This window comes from Oratosquilla oratoria, chromosome 6 (genome assembly GCF_046742065.1).
Source record: "Oratosquilla oratoria isolate Oo_2021 chromosome 6, ASM4674206v1, whole genome shotgun sequence".
NCBI lineage: Eukaryota > Metazoa > Arthropoda > Malacostraca > Stomatopoda > Squillidae > Oratosquilla > Oratosquilla oratoria.
The window spans coordinates 7376593-7402386 of NC_134782.1; the positions used below are offsets into that span (position 1 = coordinate 7376593).

Consider the following 25794-nt stretch of genomic DNA (forward strand, 5'->3'; position numbering starts at 1 on the left):
AGGAAGTGAGCCAGTTGTTGTTTGCAGATGATGCTGTGCTTGTGGCGGGTCAGAAGAAGGATTAAGGCAGTTAGTGACTAAGTTTGGGAAGTTATATGACAGGAGGAAATTTGAAGGTAAATGTGGGTAAAAGTAAGGTGATAAGATGTACAAGGGGAGAGGATGGTAGCAAGTTGGAAGTAACTCTTAAAAGAGAGGGGCTGGAAGAAGTGGACAGTTTTAAGTATTTGTTGTCGCATGTCGCAGGAAATGGAGGTAAAATGTAGATTGAGAGAAGCAAGTAAATGTCTTGGGGGAATGAAAAGTGTCATGATGTCATGAGAAATAGGAATATGGAAATGGATGCAAAGATTATATGAAGGGGTGATTGCAAAAGTTTGAATGTGCTTGAAATAAAGTGTCTGAGAAGTATGATAGGAGTTACAAGGCCGGATAGAGTGAGAAGTGAGGAGAAGAGTGGGGTTGGAAAGGGAGCTGGCAGATAGGCCTGATGAAAGATTATTGGTACTGTTTGATGAAAGATTATTGGTACTGTTTGGACACAGGGAAAGAATGAGTGAAGAAAGATTAGCAAAACAGGTGTGGAAAGCAGAAGTGGATGGAGTGAACTTGATGGGACAACCAACAATAAGATGGATGTTAGGGGTGAAAGGGACTTTGAGCAAGAGGGGAATGTCAGTTGAGCAAGGGAGAAGACAGGGTATAGGGGCGAGTGGAGGATGGTTATGTATGGATTATTTTTTGACTCGGCCCAAAAGTATTTCTCTCTGTCTTCTCTATTTTCCACATACTGGGACAGGGAAGGTTTTTTTTTTTGCTATGTAAGTGAAGCAGTTCTGCTGTAGATTGCAGTGTCTTGTTGCAATTTATTTGACCCAGGCTGTGGGCTGGAGGGATGATCCTTCATCCACAAGGACCTAAGATAAGAGGGAAACAAGGGTGGTGGATGGAAGTGGGTACATCTTTGACTTGGTCAGCTCTCTTATAAAGGGGAAGAAACCCTCATTATACAGATTCTCATTATTATAATCATTATTATCATCATCCTCTTCCTCCTCCCAGACTAGACTCCAGATCTCATCAGAGATCTGTTTCTAGCTGGTAACTGTCACTAGTTTTGTGGATTCTGTAAGGTTCCCATGAATTAAATTGATCAAACATGAATAAGATAATTGAAAGAATTGATTAACTTAACTCTTTCATGTTTTTCTGTGCTAAGATGGGAGGAGCATTGAATGAGTTTCAGATAGGTGTGGGATGGAGGTACAGTATACTGCCATAACTAACCCCCCTTTATAAGGAGGAAAAGGTCTTTAGGTGTGTATGTATGTATATCCTTCCCCAATTCATGCTTTTTTTCTGATGGACACTTTCTTTTGCAGCCACATCACAGCTTCACACGATGGTGGGTGTGGGCCCAACAACAGCATGAAGAATGCAACGGTCAGCGATCAACAGCCAAAAGAAGCAATCGACAGCCAAGAGAAGTGATTGGATTGAAGAACGAAATTGCAGAGGCTAATATTGTAAAAACATGAAGGGAACAGTGTGGTAATTAGAGCTGCTTGGAGAAGACTGGAATATCACCTAGAAAGTCAAAATGAAATATCTTGATGGCAAATGATTTTAGGACTATGAAATTACTTGGAGAACGATTGGGATAAAAGGTCTAAAACTCTCCAAAGGAAGTAGCAGGTGATTTGTGGCAGTGTCCAACCATGTTGAAGAAGAGAATGGTATTTGTTGCTGGAAATGGAACAAGATTACAAGTGCAATAAAGATGAGTAGCAAAGATGTGAATAGGATTCCTCTTGTGTAAGAAATAAAAAAGTATATATGTTCAATGCTTATTAGAAAGGAATGATGATGTGATAAGGGAGAACTTTTGTAAGATCTGTTAAGAACTGGCCCAGACATGGCAAGGTGATATAGATGATTGGGAAGAGGGCATAGAAAAGGTTTGTGAAATGATATATGGCATAGTTTGGAAAAGGAAGTGTAAGGAGTGATAAAAAATGAAGGGCAATCAGAGAGGGAGGCAGTTAATGAATAATTTATCATAGCTAAAGAAAATGTGTGTTTTGTCAAGGACAGATCATCTGTTCCCTTCCGTCCTGTCTGGGTTTAGCGAGCAGATGAAAACCTTGTTGCTTCTTGGACGTGGTTGGCAGCAAGTGTGGGCGTTATGTGGGAGGAAGGGAAAATATGGGAGAAGAAAGTATTGCATTTGTAGGACGGTGGAAGTTGCATGGGATTGCAAGGACATTGTAGTGAGGCACCACACAAGCACATACACTCATCCATACACATGCAAAAATGCACTTGACATACATTCACACTCATAATCATGCTCACAATTTCATTTTGAACATAATTATTATCTGTTAAATTTTGAATGAGTCTTTGTACTTTTGTCTAAGTACATTATGATATGTAATACACTCAAAATTTCAAGTTTCTGATAATTGAACTTCTTGTAAGAAATAAAAGGTGGAGATGGACTAGGGCTGAAGAACTATCATCATGGAAGAAATCCCTGGAAGAAGTCACTCAAAATTCATCTCGTGTCAGTGTCACTAAGTCGTCTTCCTGTTAGTTACTGTATATCGCACAAAGCATGGCACAAGTCAACTTTGCTTTGCACAAGCAATGGTCAGGAAACGGACAAGGTGAAAGTGAAAACAGAATGCAAATAGGAGCAAGGTTTTTTTCTTTATCTTTTTCTCCTATCTGAGAATGATCAGAATGGGAGCAAGAAGTAGGAAATACTAGTCCATGAGTGGTAGGAAGATTGAATAAGCCAATTACAAAAGGGCCATGAATGTTGCACTTGATTTTCATGATTAGTGCTCATTACCACACCCATATCATTAGTTTGAACCCATATTATAAAACATTAGTGCTCATTATGCTTATGGTATAACTAGTGCTCAGTATACCCAGGTTGTCATAAATATTTTTTTTAACAATACATGCTCTCATCATAATTAAAGGTTGCTTCTTTCACCCATGTCATAAACACTGGTGTTTTTCCACAAATGACTAATTTTCAGAATGTGAAAAATTAGACCTCTCATAGAAAATACTCTTTAGTTCTTTTGGTGTATGTATGGTGCTTCACATTTAGTTTGTGCATCTTAGATTGGGCAGTTGTAACAATGAAACTTTGATGGTGGTGGTGGTGGTGATGGTCATGGTGGTCCAGGTGAAGGTGATTATGGCACTGGTATGATTCAGTTAACCTATTGACTTGTATCTTCCAAGTTTACAGTAGTTTTTTGTTGCACATGTATTTTTGTGGTCATTATGTATTTATGCCCTTATCTTCTGTGTAGGCGCCAATAGTGTGAGATGACAATATTTTAGAATTCCCATAAGTATTTTTGATCATAGTTTAAAGAAAATTAGATACATTTGAAGACAGAAGATAGGGGTGAGTGGAGAATGGTTGTGTATAGATGATGCTGTGATGCATGGAAGGGAGTGGGTGGAGGATGGGGGAGGTGAGGGAATATGTGTGAATGATATTTTGATGCAGCCAGAAGGTATTTCCTCCCCTGTTCTCTTTTTCTGCATGAGGGAATGGAGAAGGGGGTCGCTGATTAAATGAAGCGGCCTTGCTGTGGATGTGCTGTGTCTTGCTGCGTTGCCTCTGACCCAGGGCAGTGGGCGAGATGCAGGGATGACCCGTCATCAAGAAGGAGCAAAGAACAGAGGGAGGGAGGAAGGGATGGATGGTGAATGGGAGTGGAGTATGTGGAGATGAAATGGGTGGGAGTGGATTTATGCCTTGGACTTTGACTACCTCCCTTGTAAGGGGGAAAGAGCCCTTGGTATATGTATGTGTGCAGATATATTTGAAATCATTTTTACTAGTTTGGCATTCTATAGAACTGCATGAATCATAATCTTTCTCATAGGTTTTTGAGAGATGGAACTAATTTGATTACCTCAGCCAGATTGACTAAATAAGTTTTAATATATTTTGGAACAGGTGGTGACAAAAGTCAGATTTTAGATATGTGGACTTGTTCATGTAAAATAGCTTTAGCATGTCCACTCCTGAAAGTATGTTTGCCTTAACACCTGGTTTGATACATCATGCCAATCACATAATCAAGAACATTGCTTTCCAGTTCTGACATATATCAGATACACATAAAAGCAGTTTTCTTTTAGCACAATCAGCCACATAAATCAAGTGGGATATAAGTATTTTATGATAAAATAGTCTTTAATAGAGGATCACACGAGCCTTACAGTAGAGCACAATTCATACAAAATCACCCAAGTAATCAACCCAGTATTATATACAAGACCGGCACTACAAGAACCAGATCACATATGAAACAAAGTTAGTTTATATATTTGTAGCAAGTGTCCACCTGCATTCCCATTGCTGACCACCTCACCACTCTACCCCACCTCACCTTTTTAAACAACGATAACTGCCAAATAGGGAGAGAACCCCCCACCCCCCTGACAACGAGGGCACTTGTATAGGCTACAGCAGTTGTTCCCAGTCTCCAAGAGGAGGAAGTCCAAGCTTCTGTCAAGTTGTATGATGTCCTTGTGATACTACTACTCCTAGTACTATTATATCCTTATTAATATTACTATAATTGTTAGTCATTATTATTATCAATTCAAATGTAATTACCAGGACTATTTTTGTTACCATTATTGATACAACATTCTTGTACATTGATACAGGTGTCATCCTAGATTTTAAAATTAATATTGGTTATTATTATGATGTTTTATTATTTCTTTTCAATGCTATTACTTTTTTTGTGCCTGCTTTATCTATAAAAGAAAATGCACATTTTATTTAGACAACTAATAGAAAGAAGAAAAGACATTGAAAAAAAGTGACCAGTGGTGATACATGTAAAATAAGGTTTGTAAATGGGTCCCAGATTAAAAGATTAAATTTGTAAAGAAAAATATCTTAAGTTTCACCCATCCAAATGGTTCTCTTTATGCTTCCTTTGCCTTATCAGTTGCCATCTTTATGGCTATGATGCATTGTATATTCGTACATGCATATAGGTAATAAACATATTCACACAAGTATATATATATATATATATGGTATATAATATATATATACAAGTGTGTTCATATATATGCATTCATGCATTTACAGTATGTGTGTGTGTATATGTAGTTTCTCTATTTGATTCTCTACTTGCCTTTTTTTTTTTTTTTTATTATCCATGGGTAGTTTTTAATTTGTAAATAGTTTTTTATTATTATCATTATTCTAGACCTCATTGAAGGAATGAGTTGAATGCTGCAAATAATATGCCCAAAGCAAAGTTTCCCACTAGTGAGACCTGGATAGGATTTGATTTAATATCTGTAACTTAAAAATATTTTTTAAGCCCAGGTCATTTATTTGTTTATGGAAAACTGTTCCAAAAACATCCTCACATGTTCTGCCGAGTTTGAGTTCGTTTTCACTTGTCTCCACTCTTGGATTATTTTAAATATAAGTAAGCCTCAATCTTCATCACTATCTGCTTTCTTGTTTGTGGTTACAAAAGCTCAAGAAAATACTGATTGAGAAAATTTGTAAATGCTGTTGGGAAAGGTATTGTGAATATGTTGATATATAAATGATATGCTACCTTTTTCTCTTTGTAATGCAGAGAGTCTCTTATATCATTGAAGGTTTTAAGAAGTATTAGAGACATGTGGTCAAGTTACTGGTGCTGTGCTAAAGAAGTTATGATGCTTTTATGTAAATGTTTGTACGTTATGCAGTAGAAACTTTGTCAAGTGAAAGGTGTGTGAATTTCCAATAGATAGAATGCTGTCAATCTCCAGTAGTAATTCAAGTATTACAATCAACATTTTGAACTTTGCAAGTGGTTATTCAGTGAATAAGATTTGCAGAGATCATTGGTGACTGGCGACTAGCTCTAAACATAGTGATTTGGTGGTTAGCTGTAAACGTCAGTGACTGGTGTTCCAACATTGGTGACTGGTTTCCAACAGCCTCAGCTTTATATTTGTAATTGATTGTTAAAGCAAAGTTCCTTGTGCCCACAATCAATCTGTTGACAGTGCTCTTTGCTTCATGTTAAACACCAGTTTAAGAAAAAAAACACCTACAAGAAGAGCTCCATTCCTTCCCCCCCAATAATTTTGGGCAGTTATTTTCATGCAGAAAAGCTCCACATGATTTTTTCAGTGTAGAGAAAACTTGTTTGGTATATATATATTTTTTCTTTCTTTTTTCTACACAGAACCAGTGACAGTAAAGTGGCTTTGTCAACATTACCCAAATGCCACAGCCATGTAGCTCACTCACATAAATGTGTACATAGATACCCTCATGGTGCACATACATCAACATGCACATGTACATAGATTTCAGTACATCCACATGTACATGTACATATGTAACCCATTAGTCATAAACATTTTGCCAACACATTGGACATGGCAGTTCCTTGGCCAATCATTTTTTGGTCATTCAGCCTAACTTGACCCAACCACTCTTGAGCTTCTTTCCACATTGTAAGTAGCCCATAGCTTGTCAATCCTTCATCCAACTTCCCCTACATTTTTTCCATAAAAACAGGTACAGACAGAAGTCCATACACATTATGTAGAAACTGAACACAACATTCTGATGCACATTAAGTACATACAAAGACATGTAAACAAATATACACACACACATGTTGCATTTCCATTTTCTCTATCCCAGTCTGCAAGAGAGGAAGTGCCAGGAATAGATGCTGGTACAGTGATGGACCAGACTGGTGGAGTGTGGTCAGACTGCTGTTGCTGCTCTGAATGCTTACGTACTTAGAAGGTTGCTGTGCTTTCACGGAACTTTAATCAATATTCAGATCTTAGTGATTGGATGCTTACAGTAACTAGCTTTGTGGCAGGATGTTCCCTGTCACTTAAAAAATGCAGCAAGTTAGTATTTGGCTGTGTGAAGTAATCAGAGCTTTACTTTGTGCTATGAATGATTGCTAAAAACGTTAAAGGTGACTAAGTGTGTCCCAAGGGTGGTGTGGATGCATTTCTTGCCCTCACTTGTGGCCCTTTTGTCCCTGTCCATCCCAACTTCACCTTCCATTCATCATTTCATACATACCCTCATGGCCACCCTGACTGTAAGTGTAGTAGTCACCTCAGAGTTTGAGAATTGTGCAAAGGACCTTCCCCAATATGCTTTTCTTGGTCTTCAGTACCAGCAACTTGGTGCTTTGTCATATCTCAGGCAACATCTTCATGCATTTGAAGGGGCCTCTCTCTCCTGTTAAGATTGACTATTAATTTTTCCTTTCTTTTTGTATTGGGGCTACTACCTTCCTTGTAAAGGGGAGGAGGCTCTTCATATATAGATTTTTGTATTGGCACGCCAGGATCATCACACAACAGAAGTAGTGGTTTACAGACAACAAAAAGGAGCTGAACTTAATGCACAATTGTGGAAGAGGACCCTTCATTTGCCGGCACAACCATGAAAGCACTAGCAGTCTTTATTCCTGCTGGACTTCCATCTTGCTTTATCCATACTGACGAGTATTGCCCCAACATTACATCAGATTGGCTAGCATTAGTTATTAATCAGTGTGGATGCATTATATTTTTTGACACATTTCATTGGCATGTAATTCTTAGTTGATACACATTTGTTCATGAAACACTTTAGTCCTAAACAAAGAGATGAATAGTTGAATATTTGGATATCATCAAAGGAGTGAACGTCCCTTGTAGCTTTCCACTCTCCACCACATCTTATTGCCTCCCACCTCCTCCTGCACACCCCCGTCCTGTTGATTAACACCTTACTTCTCCCACCAGCACCTCTGAAACCCCTGGCTAATCCCCATAACCTGTCAGAGGTAAAAAATAAAAACAAAAAACAAAAACAAACAAAAACAAGAAAAAAAAATCCTCTTTCCTGTGTGTAATGCTCATATCATTTGGATAATAATCTATTTGGATGAATGTATAATGACTTTGTTATGAAAATAAATGTATTTTTAAATATGTTGACTACACGAGTTTTTCATTATTCCTGTTTCTTCCTTCAGTGAGCATTAGTTTCTAAAGCAGGTTTGTATTCTAGATGGTAAGTCAATCTTTACACTTAAAAGTAACTAATGGCTAAAACATGATGGTAGTGCATATTATCTCCTAAGATTTGTACATCTGTACTGCCTAATTAAAATTTTAGATAAACATGAAAGTAAGAGACTGGAGGAAGAGATAGGCCACAGAATGAAGGACAGGACAGAGAAAATAAGTGTTCTGTGAGCCATATGGAGGAATGAGTGTACGTTTGTGGAAAAGATTAAAGTTATGCATGAACCAACAATTCTGCCATCTTGTGTATGGTTGTGAGGTCTGGGTAGTGAATGCAAGAGAGAAATTGTGTGGTGGATGTTGTGAAAATGTACTTCAGGGCTACAAAATAGGACAAAATTGTTGTCTAGTCTCTCACACATGGGAAATCTCTAGTCTCTCGGTGACGGCCAACAGCCCTCAGGCCCTCTCACAGATCTTTGTGAAGAGAGGCTATGAACTATTGTCTGTATTGTACTAGTGTGGGATGCTTATAACATCAGCTGAAATAGTAGGAGGAAGGGGGGGAGCAAACACCAATTGACAACTTGCATACATGAAAGTGGAAGAAATACATGTACCCCTTTTGGAAATTCACAGCTTATAAAAATATAATTGGAGTTCCTTGCCACCTGATAGAGGAAGCTACAAGTTCTTTGCACTACCAGCACTTGACTTTAAATTCCAGGAACCCCAACAAACAAGGACAGTCAATCTGTTGTTCCTGGTCCCTCCTGTAGGCGGCCTGTGGCCTTCAGGTAATCTTCAGAAGCCCCAGTAATGGAAATGGGCACACAACACTTGTACAACAGTCCTGATAAGCAAGTCATCATTTTACAGCACAGTTTCAAGACTAAATTCATCCAAACTTTGAACCAGTGACAAGTATTTCAAGGTACTAACAACTGAAATGTGTAATTCAATAAAACTTTTATTAGTCGATAAAAGTCACAATATAATATATCTGACTAATTAGAAGCTCTTATCTCTCAAGTCTGAAGAGCTACCCCTACTCAATAAAATAATTGGAATTTTAAGTAAGAATAACGAGTGCCAATGGAGTAGAAGTGTTAAACCCTTCTGTCTAGGGGGTGCTCTTATAATGACCTAACATTTACGAAATATGTCACACAGTTGGGGTTTAACAAGTCAATCTATTGCCTTAGGTATCTCTTGCAGGAGACCCACAGATCCCAGATTATCGGCAACAGCCTTTGGCCTGGCCCACAAGTTGTTAAAAGAAAATATTGTGTTCTATCTAGGTATGGTCTGAGTGACAGCGGGTGTAGGATAAAGTATTTAGTGTCTTCTCTGTGGTGAATGCATATATGGCTGTTGGATTTCATTGGGATTTATAATCCTGGATAACTCCCCTAGGTAACCACATTCCTGTTGGTACAATACATCCTATGTTCCAGACATGTGCATATGGCTTACCTCCATATCTTGCAAGGGCTTATTTCAGACACTTTTCAAGTTAAATATATATATATCTATATATATATCTAAATATATATATATCTATATATATATCTAAATATATATATATATATATATACACACACACACACACGTACACCAAGGGCTTCCCCCTTACAAGGGGGTAGCCAACTCAAAGGCATGCACCCATTCCCATCTACCACCCTTGTTTCCCTCTCATCTTCGCTCCTCATGGATGAAGGGTCTGAAAACCAGTACTACAACTGGAAAACATGATGCAGATTGAACAGCAATATAAATTCATTGTACCAAGAGAAGGATGATGAACAAGTTTCAGACAGGTATATGCTCTGACTGCCATTTTTTAGTATGTATGTACATATATTGAAATCTAACCTTGTTTTGTGGCATTTCTGAAGTCACTCTGTGTATAGATGGGTCTGGAAACTAAGTATACGGGTTGGGCATTTTCCAAAAATTGATGAAGGAACAAACCTGTGACTGCCACAAGTTCAGGGTCACAATCCACTGCTTCATTTGAGTGATATGAAAGAATATCTTCAACATTCACAACGAAGCTGTTCATACTGAACCATCAATCAATCCATTGCTCCTGGTCTCTCCTGCATAAGACCCATGGCCTCCAGGAAGCCGGCAACAACCTCTGGTCAGGACCATAAGTCACTTGGAAAAGAGATATTGTTGTCTGGAGATTGTTAGTGCAGGGGATAGTAGCATAAGGTGTTCTGATACACACTGATAAATATACAACTCTACCATTACGCATTTCCTTTGTACAAGATCATCTTGGATCATTAATCTGCGTGTGTGGAAAACAACTTATATGTATCAATAAATTATAATTTGTTATAGTTTACCAACAACATGGTACTTCTACTTCTCAAATTACATGCAGTAATTTCAACCTATATATATATTTTCTTACTATCTACTCATCAAGACTTGTCTGAAACCAAGAAAATCCACTTACCTTCAAGTCTTCTAACTGATCTTGTATGACTAAATATATTACAAATTACAAAAATATTAGTGGTACCTATAAAATTGAATTAACAATGACAACAACAAATTGCACATTATGCAACTCAATTTGAACACATTACAAAAACTCAGAAGTTCACAGCCATATTTGTTGGCCCAACATACTACCACTTTGTGCTAAATACTTGCTATTCTTATCCAATGCTGCTGACCTTTATCACTTGGCTTGCCATCTCCTCCACCATAATTCTAACAACAAATCATTACCATTACATGGTTTCTGAAGAATACAGAACAAAGCATTGTGAGAATCCTATTTCCAATTACATTACCACTAAAGAAACCTTACTGTTCCCTTAATGAACACAAAGTTGATCTGCTACAAGCTCTTTGTATATCAAATGCCCCTATAAATAACAGAAAAACATGCTTTTCTTTCAAACAAATTTTGTTCATTGTATATTATATATATATATATATATATATATATATATATATATATATATATATATATATATATATATATATATATATATATATATATATATATATATGCATGCACACATTCCTAGTTTACTTCGTGCAATATTGTGTTACACTTCTTAGAGCTCAAGATGCCTTTGCATGATTCTCATCTCAAGATCTTCGTGTAATTTCTCCACTTTACGTTTTTGCTTCTCGATACGTTCCAGCATAATTCTCTGTCCTTCTGATGATACCATATTTTCTAATTTTTCATCATGCGTATCTATAATTCGTCCATCTCGCTCATGAGCCACTGCCATCTGTCCTGTCAAGTGTCGCACTTTCAGAAGTCTATGTTCATAATGCTTCAACTCCGTCTGAAAGAGAAATATACGTTACTTGATACACCACTCATGTTTCCTATGTTAACACTCCCAACCAGACACACAAATCCAATACTTTGCCAGGCATTCCCTGGACAACCCAGAGTAGAAATCACTCCCACAACACGCACAAAAGGAGCATTGTTAAGCCTACATTAGGTCATCACTTGCACTAAAACTGTACCAGCAACTAGCCTAGAAACAGACATCAATACCTCAGATGCAATCACCACCCAAAAGACAGAAAACATTATTTTTCACACACTCCTGACAGCTCCATAAATTCATAAGACTGCAAGAGACCATATGGACTACACTAGGCAGTTCCATGAAAAATCTTTTGACTGAATGACATGTGGACTGAATCTGTGGCTAGTTTCCTCAAGGTCTCCTTCAAGAGAATTGGGGCAACAGATTGATTGACTGAGATCCTACATTGTCATGGGGAAAGGGCCTTTTAGTATATGTAAGTATGAGAGGACGGAGATTGGGGGGGCGGGGGGTTCACCGATTAAATGAAGCAGCCTTTCTGGGGATGTCCTGTATCTTGCTGCATTGCTTCTAACCCAGGGCAGTAGGTAAGATGCAGGGATGACCTGGCATCCAGGAGAGGTCAAGAAAAGAGGGATGGAAGGGTGGTGAATGGGAGTGGAGTATGTGGGGATGAAATGGGTGGGACTAGATTTTATGCCTTTGATTTTGGCTACCTCGTTTGTAAGGGGGAAAACCTGTTGGTATGTATATTTATACTGAAAAAGATGGTAGCGAGTATATCAATCTGCATGGAGATTGGCTAAACTGGAGTTACCGATACTGGAGCAAAGAAGAGAGAGAGGTGACCTATTGACCATCTACAGAATCATGAAAGGCACAGAGATACTTGATAGAGAGGACTTACTTAACTGGGACAAGAGAAACACAAGAGGACATGGAAAGAAAATAAAAAAAACATAGTTATAGAAGAGAACTGAAGAAAAACAGTTTTCCACATAGAGTTTTGGACACTTGGAACAAACTGGATAATGAAATAGTATGCGCAAAAACCATTCATGAGTTTAAAAGCAAACTAGACACTGCGAGATACAATGGCGGGACACCACGAGCATAGCTGCCCTTCCCGCAAAATACAACTAGGTAAATACATACCAAGGGCTTTTTCCCTCTTATAAGGGAGGTAACCAAGTCAATAGGCACGTGCCCATTCCTGCCCATTGCACTCCCATCCCCCACCCTTTCCTCCCTCTCATCTCAGCTCCTTGTGGATGACAGGTCATCCCTGTATCCCAACCACTGCCCTGGGTCAGAGGCAATACAGGAAAACACAGTACATCTACAGCGAGGCCACTTCACTTAATCGGCAACCCTCCCTTTCCCTCCCCTCATGCAGAAAAAGAGAAGATGAGGAGAAATCCCTTTGGGCTATGTCAAAATATCTTCCACATGTAACTTCTCCCTACTCTCCCTCTCCTTTCCTCATAGTATCATCTATACACAGCCATTTTCTCCTCAACCCTATCTCCTGCCTTTTCCCTCTCCTGCTCAACACATTCCCCTCTTGCTCAGAGCCCCTTTCACCCCCATCCATTTCACCCTAAGCAGTCCTCTCAAGTTCACTTCATCCACCTCTGCCTTCCACACCTCTTTTACTAATCTCTCTTCACTCTTTTCATGTGTTCAAACCATCCGTATCTGCCATTTCCTTTTCCACCCCTGCTCTCATCCTCACCTCCTTGTTTCTCACTATCCAGCCCTGTAACCCCTACCATACTTCTCAGACATTTCATCTCAAACACATTTAAGGTTTTCCTCTCTGCCTCCCTTAAATTTCAAGTAACTGCTCCATGCAGTACCACTGGCACAATCACCCTTTCATATAATCTCCTCTTTGCATCCATTCCCAGCTGCCTATTTCTCATGACACTTTTTAATCACCCAAAGCATTTACTTGCTTCCCTCAATCTCTAATTTACCTCCTAGTGAATACAATGTTTAAAAAAGTATATCTATATACCAGAAGATTTCTTCCTGCATACAAGAGAGGTACCCACCCTCCACCCATCCCACACCCATTTGTTTCCCTTTAGAAAATCCCTCTGCTCCTTGTGGAGGAAGGGTCACCTGTATCCCCAACCCACTGCCTGTGTGAATGTATGCAAATACACAGTCCTAGGCAGTTAATGGGAAGATAGTCATGAGGGCATAAGTCTAAAGTGATGTCCAAAAGAGTAACTGGAAGAATTGTGTTTGTTATGTCTTGAGGTGGTGATGGATTATATGATTATTGGGTGGAAGATAGAGTAGATGTGAGGTGGATCAATCAGTCCATCTACTCACATTTCCTCTCCAGTTTTCATTCTTGGTACACCATACTTCCCCGTTACTCCATCCAGTCTCATCTCCCACTCTAGCATTTAGATCCCTAATACCTATCTATCTATATAACATGGGCTTTTTCTTCCTTACAAGGGAAGTAGTCAAGTCAAAGGGCAAGTACCCATTCCACTCCCATCCACCACCCTTTCTTCACCCTCATCTCGGCTCCTCATGGATGACAGGTCATCCCTGACTCCCGCCCACTGCCCTGGATCAGAAGCAATGCAGCAAGACACAGCACATCCACAGCAAGGCTGCTTCACTTAATCTGTGACGATCCCTCTCCATCCCCTCATGCAGAAAATGAGAAGACAAGGAGAAATCCCTTCGGATGTCAAAATATTATTCACACCTAACCACTCCATCCCCCTATTCTTTCCTTTCCTTGCATCACAGTTTTAATTTTGACCAACAAAGATTTAAATGTAATAAAAACAACTGAAGGAAAAAATAATGTAGAATCAATTACGATAAAAGTTGAAAGCAAACACATGAAGAGTAGAACATTTGTAGTGGTGTATGTGCCCCCAAAACACAATCCTGGACAGAAAGTGATCATTCCAAATTATTAGAAGATACAAAATATGAATTAACTAATATACTGAAAGACAGAGGAAATACAATAATTATGGGTGACTTTAATTCAAAAGAAATATATTGGGAAGAAATGACAGTGAAGGGGGGAGAGGAACTCTGGGGCAATGTCCTGCTTGACTTGACCATTGAATACACAATGACCCTGTGGATTAGAGAAAATACTAGATATAGAGGTAGTGAAGAACCCTCAAAATTAGACTTAATATTTTCAACAGAGCCTGAGATTGTCAATAAAATTGATTAAAAAACTCCGATAGGAAAGAGTGACCATGTACTAATAGAATTGGAATTGAAAGAACAAATGGATCAAAGCAAAAACAATAAACATAGAATAGGAAGACTAATGTACAACAAAACAAATTTTGAGAAACTCAAAATATTCTTTCATAATGCAAACTGGGAAAAATTCCTAAACGAAGAAACAGGGATGGAAGAAAAATGGAACATACTAAAAGAAATTTATAATGAGGGAGTGAATAAATATGTACCACAACAAAAAATGGAAAGAACATACATAAAAAGCTGGTACAACAAAAGTTGTGATGAAGCTGAGGATAATAGAGACAAAGCTTAGAAGAAATGGAAAAGAGACAAGAAAACAAACAATTGGCAAATGTACATCAAACTAAGAAATGAGTATGTAAAAATACACAGAGATGAAAAGAGAAACTATGAAAAAAGATCATAGATAAATGCAAGGAAGAACCCAAACTATTTTACAGGTATGTAAATGGAAAACTGAAGAACAAACAAGAAATAGAAAAACTGCACCAAGGTAAAAATGAATATACAGAAGAACAGGAAATGGCTGAGATTATGAACAACCATTTCAAATCAGTATTCACAATAGAAAACTCACCTAATTGTGAGGAAATAGTGAGAGAGTCCCCCTCAATGAAAGAAATAATCGTAACACAAAAGGAAATCAGCGACCAGATTAAAACCCTTGATGTTAGAAAATCACATGGTCTGGACAGAATTGCAAATTGGATACTAAAAGAATGCATGGAAGAATTAACAGACAAAATATACAATATAATTAAATTCTCACTTAAAGAAGGAAAAGTACCACAGGACTGGAAGAAGGCAAACATTGTACCAATATATAAGGGAGGAAACAAAGAAGACCCATCTAACTACAGACCAGTCTCACTAACAAGCACAGTAGCAAAAATTTGTGAAAAAGTTGTCAAAAATAGATGGGTTAAGCATTTGAAAGAAAAAACTATACTGAATCCAAACCAATTTGGCTTCAGACAAGGAAGATCATGTACAACAAACTTGATTTGCTTCTATTCAAGACTAATGGACATAATACAAGAGAGATGGGTGGGCAGACTGTGCCTTTCTGGACCTACAAAAGGCATTTGATAAGGTCCCACATAAAAAACTAGGTGGTATCAGAGGAAAATTATCGGAATGGATGAAAGACTTCCTGATTGGGAGGAAAATGAGAGCAGTAATTAGAGATAAACTCTCAAACTGGGAAAAAGTGATAAGCAGTGTCCCACAGGGATCAGTACTGGCACCGATCATGTTTGCCATATACATTAATGACATGGGTGAAGGTGTAGAGTGTTATATGAATTTCTTTGCAGATGATGCAAAGATAAGAAGATAAAAACGGAGGAAGACTGCAACTCATTGCAACAAGATTTGGACAAGATCTGGAACTGGATTCAAAAGTGGGAAGTAAAATTCAATATAAAGAAATGTAGTATAATGGAATTTGGAAAGAGATTATCAAAAGATTACAAAATTGGTGAAGAAGAGGTGAAAAAAGTAAACTCAGAGAAAGATCTTAGAGTGATGATCAGCAAGGACATGACACCGGATAAGCATATTGATAAAATATTCGGAGAAACCTACAATTTATTGAGGTCAATTAAAGTGGCATTTGCTTATTTGGATGAGGCAATGATAAAAAAAAAATTCTAACTACACTAATTAGACCAAAGAAGCAACACTATGGACTCCCAGTACCAAAAAGAATATAAAAAAATTAGAAAGAATACAAAGAGCAACAACAAAACTAGCACCAACTCTTTCTGAATTGACATATGAGCAAAGACTGTCCAAACTAGAATTACCAACTTTGGAACAAAGAAGGGAAAGAGGAGACTTACTATCTATAGAATAATGAAAGGAATGGAAGTCTTAGATAAGAATGACTTGTTAATATGGGATAATGGTAAAACAAGAGGACACGAAAAGAAACTAAAAAAGGATAGTTACAGAAGATATCTGTAAAGGAACAGCTTCCCACACAGAGTGATAGATACTTGGAACAAATTAGACAATGAAAAAGTGTGTGCAAATACTATTCAAGATTTTAAGAAAAAACTTGATGCTGAGAGATACAAAGACGGGCTCATCACGAGCATAGCTCTCTTCCCGTATAATACAACTAGGTAAACATAACCTCCTCTTAGCATCCATTCCCAGATGTCTATTTCTCATTACACTTTTTAACCCACCAAGGCATTTACTCGCTTCTTTCAATCTACATTCTACCTCCACCCCCAATCCTCCCTTTCCTGCCACATTCGCACCCAAGTATCTAAAACTATCCACTTCCTCCAGTCTCTCACCCTTAATGCTCACTCCCAGCCTGCTGTCACTCTCTCCCCTTGTACATCTCATCACCTTACTTTTGCCCACATTGATCTTCAGCTTCCTTCTTTCACACACCTTCTCAAACTCTGTCACTAACTTCCTCAATCCCTACTCTGATTGATCCTGCTACAAGCACAGTGTCATCAGCAAACAACTGGCTTATTTCCCACTCTTCTCCATTTTCTTTAACCATCTCCAACCCCTGACCCACTACCCTTGCATTCACCTCTCGCACCACCCCATCCATGTATAGATTGAACAGCCAGGGCAACATAACACATCCCTGATGAAGTCCCACCTTTACCTCAAACCATTCACTCTCTCCATTTCTAATTCTAACACAAGCTCTACTACATACATATACCAAGGCTTTTTCTCCCTTACAAGGGGGGTAGCCAAAAAGAAAAAGGCATTAAATCATTCCCACCCATTCCATCCCTGAATACACTCCACACCCCTCCACCCTCCCTCTTATCTTAGCACCTCCTGAATGACGGGTCATCCCTGCACCTTGTCCACTGCCCTGGGTCAGAAGCAGTGTCGCAAGACACAACACATCCACAGCAAGGCCACTCTACTACTCTCATAAAAACTCTTGACTACTCCTAACAGCTTTCCTCCTATCCCATATATCTGCAAAACCTCCCACAGTGCCTTCCTGTCTACCCTGTTGTAAGCCTTTCCCAAATCCATAAAAGAAAGAGAGAGAGAGAAAAAAAAAAAAAAAAAAAAAAAAAAAAATCCTTACCTTTTCCTCTAGCTTTCTCACATATCTGTCTTACTACAAAAATCTGATCTACACAACCCCTACCTGTCCTAAACACACACTGTTCCTCACCAATTACTCCCTTTGTTCCTCTCCAAATCCTCTCTATCAAGACCCTCCCTTAAGCCTTCCCAACTACACTCAACAAGCTGATCCCTCTGAAACTAGTACACTCACACTTGTCCCCCTTTCCCTTGTAAAGCGGAACTATACAGGCACTCCTCCAGTCCTTCGGCACTCTACCCTCTCTTAAACTTTTCCTCTCTGCCTCTCTTACATTCCAGGTCTCTGCCCATAATACCACTACAATTATGTTCCTTCCAAATTCTCCCCTCATTTCTATCCACATCTATATACCAAGAGCTTTTTTCCCCTTATAAGGGAATTGGCCAAGTCAAAGGCACTTATCCACTCCCGTCCACCACCTTTCCCCCCTCCCCCCTCTCATCTTAGCTCTTTTAACTCTACCTACCCTCATGTAATTTATTCTGATACCTTTCTTGTGACTGTTCTCCTTGCCAGGGCCATGTGCACTCACAAACACATTTTTACTCATTCTATCTCTGAGATTTACCATTCAATAATGCACTCATCTTTTAACTTTCCAATAGCAACACATATACCTCCTTTAAAACTTACTGTATTTCCATACATCGCCAGAGTAACAATGCTTTCTATGGGGACAAAATTATTCTGTTACTCACATGCAAAGATTCTAATTCTGCCTGAGTGAAATCTGCACGTGTTGCCATCTTCCACAAGAGAGCAACTTTCGGTTCCAGGAATTCTTTACTATCGGGTCCAGTGCTGGCAACTTTATGCAGGCGGTCGTATCCTTCTTTTAATTCACGGTGCTTTTCTCTAGAAGAAGAAATTACTTTAACAATACCTTTCATGATACTGTGTATGTTAATGGATAAAACATTCCCTAAGACAGTGATGTTCTTGTGTTATCTAGCCCTATTGTGAATCATGTTACAGTAAAATTTCTTGATAATTTATACAACAATTGAAATCAATCCATGCTACAAATAGCATGAAAAGATTTTTTTTATGCTACTAAACTGCTACATTTATGATGCTGCTTTGAACATTCAAAATCTAACACCCCACTTTCTTACATTCACATACACAGCAATACTACCAACACAGAAGGTTTTGTTTAATACAAAACAACTTGAACCTCATGCTTTTCAAATTTTAATTCATTGGAAACCTCACCTGACTGTATTGGAAGAAGACTTCACTGACTTGGAACTCCCCTCAAGTTCCTGGAAGTTGTCAAAACTCAAAATCTCATTGGAGATGTGGTCTGCAAAATCAATGTTGAAATGTGTATCATTAAAATATACTGCCCTTGAATTATGGAGTATGGTATAACAAAGTCTCAAAGATAAAACAGAACATATGTGGCATGGAATGGAGAAGGCTCTTCATTCAAGGGGAGCCGAGATGGGAGGTATAACAACTGGATTTTTTTTTTTTTTTCGGGTGGGATGGCCGAGTGCTTTGACTTAACCACTCACCTTTAAAGTGGGAACAGGCTTCTTGGTATATGTAAGTATATAATCTCTCAAAGTTATCAAAATTACACAATGTAATGCTGCATGAGAGCTAAGAGAATTGACTGGATATACAAGTATATATAGTCAAACTTGTTTTGATAACATGGGACATTGGGACAAGAACCCTCAACCAGAAGCCCCACAGAGAAAACCTTCCCATATCAGACAAGAACCACACAAGCACACCTCTGATCAGAGTACCATCAAGTATTGAGACAATAAAAACAGACTAGGCTTGGCCACAGATTCAAACTGCTCCAGATGCAGCCACCACACAGACCTTATACTACAATGCCACACATTAACAATCCCCGGACAACACAATATATCTTCCCAAAGTGATTTATGGTCCTGGCTGGAGGGCTGCAGCTCTTCTGCATGATACCAGGGGCAATGGACTGATTGACTGGGACATTACTTGTTTCACAATACATACGTACATATACCAAAGGTTCTTTTCCCCCTTACACAGGAGGTAGCCAAAAGACAAAGGCATAGAAACCACTCCCACCCATTCCATCCCCTACATACTCCACTCCCCTCTACCCTCTTATCTTGGCACCTCCTGGATGACAGGTCATCCCTGCACCTTGTCCATTGCCCTGGGTCAGAAGCAGTGTCACAAAACACAGCACATCCATAGCAAAGCCGCTTTGTTAATTTGGCGACTCACCCTCCCTGTCCCCTCATGCAGAAAAGGAGAAGACAGGGAGAAATCCCTTTGGGTTGTGTCAATTTATTTCTCATATATACTCCCTCAACACCCATACCTCACCCACTCCCCCTCATGCATCATCCATACACAACCTTTCTCCATTCACCCCTATCTTCTGTCCTTTCCCATCCTTCCTCAACAGACATTCCTCTTTTTCCCAATGCCCCTTTTACCCCCATCCATCCATCTCATCCTAGGTCACCCCCTCATGTTCACTCCTTCCACCTTTGCCTTCCACACCTCTTTTACTAATCTTTCTTCACTCATTCTTTCCAAGTGTCCAAACCATCCTAATACTCTTTCATCAACCCTATCTTCCAACTCCCTTTCCACTCCTGTTCTCCTCACCTCATTTCTCACTTTATCCAGCCTAGTAACCCCTATCATACTTCTAAGGCATTTCATCTCAAACACATTCAAACTCCATTTCTCTTCCTCTGTTATGTTCCATGTTTCTGTCCTGTAGAGTGCTGTCAGCACAATCACTCTTTCATACAATTTCCTCTTAATTCCATTCCCAAATGTCTATTCCTCCTTACAATTTTTTAAACCACCAAGGCATTTACTGACTTCTCTCAATCTACATTCTACCTCCACTCTTCCCTTTCCTACCACATTCGCACCCAAGTATCTAAAACCATCCACTTCCTCCAGTCTCTCTCCCTTAATATTCATTTCCAGCTGGCTGCCACTCTCTCCCCTTGTACATCTCATCACCCACATTTATCTTCAACTTCCTTCTCCACAGTACCTTTTCATATTATTCTCAATCAGCTATTGTTAAGTAGTATATATACATACTCCCTATCTATCTATATACCAAGGGCCTCTTCCCAGTATAAGAAAGGTAGCCAGCCAAGGCATGCAGCCACTCTCACTAATTCCATTCATATCAACCACACTGTATTCTTTTCATCTTACCCCCTCTTGGATGAAGGGTCATCCTGGTCTCAACATCTATCCAGGTCAGAAGCAACACAGCAAGAGAGTACATCCACAGCAATCACATAATACATACTAAATCATCATGTTTTATAAAAGATCAATCTCTTCATGTGCAGCCAACTTCTTAGTTCTTCCCTCTTTACTTACTTTTACTATACTCATTTCTGTTGTTCATACTCTCCAGGATACTGTAATACTCATCCACCTTATCTTGATGGTGAGTAAATTCTTCCTTCAGGGCTTTCAGCTCTTCCTCTGCAAATAAAATAGGTCCTCAGTCTTTTAATTACAACAGGAGAATCTACTCTTTAGTGAAAAAAAAAAAAAAAAGTAAATAAATAAAATAAAATAAATAAATATAAATAAATAAATAAAATAAAAATAAAAAATAAAATAAAATAAAAAATAAATAATAAACAATAATAATAATAATCGCCATTACCCCATGAGTGAGGTTGGACATGGGAGAGGAACATCCCCTCCACCCCTCTCACTTCTCTCTGTCACTCCTTTCTCCTTGAACTATGTGAAAACTGCACATTGTTTACTCCACACGGATACAGCCAATTCATCCCTGTGCCATTTTTACTTTTTCAAAGAAAAGCAAAAGTTCATGAAATACTTTGCCATAAGAAATACAAATGCCAATGTCTATGGCAATACTAAAGGTAAATGTCTACAAGCTTTGACATAGCTTTAAATTAGTAATAATAATAACTGGTTTGAGTTTTAGAGACTACAAAAGTTAGATGGTACTGAAAGAGAGGCAAGACTTTCTGGAAGGTTTCTGTCAAATGAATGGATCGATAGATGGATAGATAGATGGAGTGAGAGACAGAGAGAGAGACAAACAGAGAGGGAGAGAAATAGAATAATTAAAAGATTAGGTGTTATGCAGATATATTATGAGAAACTTGAAGCTTCAGTATCATGATGGTTTTCAAGCCCACCACCATGAAGCCATGCAAAACATTCTATTTCATTTTATAAATTAACCTGAAAATCCAGACTGTTCTGCCTTTGTCCAAAGTTTGTTCAACTTCTTGTCCTTGAAAACTGCCTTAAGGATCTTCTGGTCAGAAACTTCATTTAGATATCTCTCCTTTGGAGGTCCAGCATTCCACATGTTTCCGTCGCCAGTTCCCTGCTCGTTCAGCCCATAACGATTCAAAATACCTGTTGGAACAGAAAAAGGCGAACCTGCATTTTTCCTGCACGAGATTAATACCTACTACCATTATGCAGACAAGGCAACAATAACAATCTGATGATTTTTTTCACTGCTGAGGGATGATTCAAACATAGTGTAAGTATAGGAAATAATATATATATATATATATATATATATTATATATATATTATATATATATATATATATATATATATATATATATATATATATATATATATATATATATATATATGTACCCAACAAAATTATCTTCTCCCCTTATAAGGGAGATAGCCTAGACAAGGTATATCTAAATAAATGAATAAACTGGATCTAATCATTCACAAACTACATTACTTACACAGACTTTGTGCACAAAAGCTGTAACTTACATAATTATGAACTTTTAACAACGTCCTACCTCGTAATTTCTTACGAAGTTCAGCTTCCTTAAGTCCTTCTTTATCTCCTCCATCAGCCTTAACCTTCTTCAGAGTCAGCTCTGCTTTGTCTTGTGCCTTTAGATCAGTCAGTAACGTCCTTAGCTTTGGAGCCGAAAGCCACTGTAATATCAATCAGCATCGACGAGTGATTATTATTATATTTCCTTCAATATCTTCCCTGCTTAAGACCTATTTATTGGCACAAACTGGATTTCATGGTTCATCTTACATTATTTGATAAAGTAGATTAGGTGATTTCTAAATCAGTCATTAATATTGTGAAGAGAAAATGCGTTTGCATGATACCAGTGGCATAATCTGAAACAGGTTTGTCTCACATTCACTTAATAAGGGGTTCAAATCCTGCACTTCTCTCCAGGACTCAGCAGTGTTTGTTGGTTATCTGCCCCAACCGTTCAAGTGCAGAGGGCAAATGTGACAGTTCCTGCCACAGCTATTCTGTACCTCCGTGTGCAAACTCCTCGCCTTCAGCCAATTTTTGACAAAACCTAAGCTAACCAAATACACACGATAACACTTACGCCTGGTCTCTTCTCTCCCAAAAACATAATTCATAATTATCCAATCTGCTACTTTCCCCAACTTAACCTTATTCAACAATAACTTTCCTTTTTCCTAGTCCTAGGTCTGTTCACATAAAACAATTATTATTATACCCAAGGTTTTACTCTCAGGCTAGATAGCTTGGCCAAATACTTTTAGTAACAAAAATAAATAAATAAACAAATATACTGTTCTGTTTAATATCATTTCCTTAAATTACATTTCATACAACTACGACAGCAAACTAAAGTCGATTACATTGTAACATTTCCTTCACTCTGGTTTTGTAACATGTTATGATGTTACAGGTACTCATGCACAAACACAACTAGGTAAATAAATAAAATTAGTTGCCTTACTGCGTCGTACATCTGTCATTCTGTTAAATATAAAAGGCACCACACCCACCTTCGCAGCTTTATCCCATATCAAATTAAGTTTTGCCATCCTAAGTGGACTCCTAAGCATTTTCACTTCATCATCAGTTTTCGTCTCAATATTCGCTTCTTTTGTATATTTGAAGCTAGCTTTGTTTGCTAAGCAAACAGCAATGATGCACATGAAAATGTACACACTCTTCATTCTTCTATATTGTTTTAGTGCGACGTGACTAATCCTCACACTACAAGCTCTACCGCTATTTGCAGACGAATTGTAGACTGACACGCCAGCCGCCAGGGAGGCGAACGCAATAGTTTCTTGTTACCATCTAGTAAATTCGAATCTGAATGAAAGTACTTTATTATAAAAAAATATTTTGTTCGCATGCATTTATACACGCGTATGTATATGTAGTTCTTATTTTATTTTCATCTATTTATCCATTTTTATTTTTTACTTTGACACCATGGAGACTTAAAAAAAAAAAAAAGTGTCGATATGATGGAGGGTCTTGATACCTTTTCCGAGAGTCAAAATCACAGGTAGTAAGGTACTAGGAAAAAAAGGGTTTTAATTTCCTAGCTTAAAGAAAGAACTGTTGAGGTGGATAATATCACGAAAAAATGACTAGACGTTCCAGAAAAATCTAGCCTAGGCCATAACTGCTACTATGATGAATATTACAGGATGACTTGTAAAGTTCTGTATTCCAGCGTCGTAGTAATAGACGGATGGAAAATTATCAAGAGGAAAAAGCTTTAAGGCCTCCATTTCTCCAAATGAAAAGGGCGTAGCAGTTGAATCTTGCAAAGAAATGAGTAAAACGTTTGTGAAAATCACTGCGTGGACTCAAAGGAATGTCAATAGAAGATATATGAAGATAAGATATTGTGTCAAACTGAGAGAGATTGAAGCTCGTCAATCAGGAGTAAGACAGAAAGCTTTGGTCACTACATTGCCCAGGCTTGGGCGAATAACCCCCAAATAAGGAAGTATTATATACAAGAGTGTTATAAGCTAACCAACCTATTTCAGGGCTATAACGCAAATTATCTACATATCCTTCTCTAGCAGGCATTGTAATCTTGTTTGCATATCTTCTCAGTTTCTATTTTTATTACAATTCACAATTTTATTGATAACACCACCCATTTCTGTAGCACTTGTCAATAAGTGAGTTTTCATAACGAAATGAAGGATATATAAAGGAAAATGTTGTTTTAATCAAAGAAAACGGAATAGCAATGTGGAAGTTGGATCAAGTGGAATAATGAAGTACTTACCGGTAAGTCTTGTTGGCGAACAACACCCTATTTTCTCAGTCCTTGTTACATATATTGCAAAGGTCAAAAGTATGGTGTTGTGCAGATATCCTTCTAGAAGAATGGAGCTCAATTTAAGAATGACGTCATAAAATTATATTTAAAAATGTGAAGTAATATAATCATCATAGTATTTTGGGGAAGATGTGCTGTCAATGAGAGCGTTTGTAAAAAGAAAAAGAAAAAATCTTCCCAAGCAGCTATAAAGTAGTCAAAATGCCAGAAATAAGGCAGAAGAGAAAGTGTTAGATACTTTATGGGAATAACTTGGAAACAATAAATCTGTGTGGGACTTACAGATGTTTTTGATACGTCAAGTGTAACACATAGACATCGTCATGTTCATTAAATTCACCCAAAGATAATAACGAAGGATCAGACAGAAACGTGACAAGACCTAAGAAGAAATTCGCGAGCAGGAAGATGTTTGCTAATCTTCCTACTTATACTGAGAATAAATTGGAAATCTTAAGATGAGGGGAAATTGGGCAGTGGAGCCGCGGGAGAATTTTAGTTTTGAAAGAAAACGGGAAGGAATCGGAAACAAAGTATGAAGGAGACTGCAAGAGACCATAAGGCCTACACTAGGCAGCTTAAAAGTGGCAGTTTGCCGACAAGATTGACGAGATGGGCACCATGTGGGGACGGAGCCTTTGTTTGTGCGACGTTTCGCTTGTTGCAGCTTTTTCGGGTGCAAGTTGAGATACAAATCTCAAGCATTTGTGTCTCGGCTTGTGCTTGGGGGGGCTGTAATGGGCGAAACATCGTGCAGGTGGGGGCTCCGTCCTCGTGTGGTGTTTGTCTCGTCAAACACGAGTATAGCATGGCCGTGTTGTCTTTCACGGGAGTGGGGATTGTTGAATAAAATCCCCATGCGACATCCAGAATCGAGACATGAAAAAGAAAAATGTGGTCTTAGCGTTAAAGGGAAAATGTAATGGAGGTGGGG

The 25794-nt window shown here is 38.4% G+C and overlaps 2 protein-coding genes across 5 annotated transcripts in view; one reads left to right on the forward strand and one right to left on the reverse strand.

Moving 5' to 3' along the window:
• Rap2l (Ras-associated protein 2-like) overlaps positions 1 to 8031 on the forward strand; it is a 280521-nt gene extending 272490 nt beyond the window's left edge. For 3 of the 4 annotated variants that reach the window (XM_076186348.1, XM_076186347.1, XM_076186349.1), the window contains exon 4: positions 1383 to 8031. Coding sequence is in view for 1 of the 4 variants with exons in the window: in XM_076186349.1 (XP_076042464.1) it covers positions 1383 to 1491 (109 nt within the window). In the remaining 3 variants the exon portion in view is untranslated. The remainder of the gene's footprint in view (positions 1 to 1382) is intronic. The other variant, XR_012966469.1, reaches the window with a different exon arrangement.
• Positions 8032 to 11038: 3007 nt separating this feature from the next.
• Positions 11039 to 23850, reverse strand: LOC143026257 (alpha-2-macroglobulin receptor-associated protein). The gene is made up of 7 exons (XM_076186346.1): positions 23551 to 23850; positions 22557 to 22698; positions 21961 to 22140; positions 21112 to 21219; positions 18961 to 19051; positions 18444 to 18600; positions 11039 to 11381 (listed from the first exon to the last, which is right to left on the reverse strand). The coding sequence occupies exons 1-7, from the start codon at positions 23722 to 23724 to the stop codon at positions 11142 to 11144; spliced, it is 1092 nt and encodes a 363-aa protein (XP_076042461.1). The 5' UTR covers positions 23725 to 23850; the 3' UTR covers positions 11039 to 11141.
• Positions 23851 to 25794: the final 1944 nt, after the last annotated feature.

Coding starts and splice junctions, on each gene's coding strand:
- LOC143026257 (XM_076186346.1), bottom strand. CDS start 23,724: ATGAAGAGTGTGTACATTTTCATGTGCATCATTGCTGTTTGCTTAGCA. Junction 22,699..23,550: donor TATGGGATAAAGCTGCGAAG/GTGGGTGTGGTG, acceptor TTGATATTACAG/TGGCTTTCGGCTCCAAAGCT. Junction 18,601..18,960: donor TCTTCTTCCAATACAGTCAG/GTGAGGTTTCCA, acceptor TTCTTCTTCTAG/AGAAAAGCACCGTGAATTAA.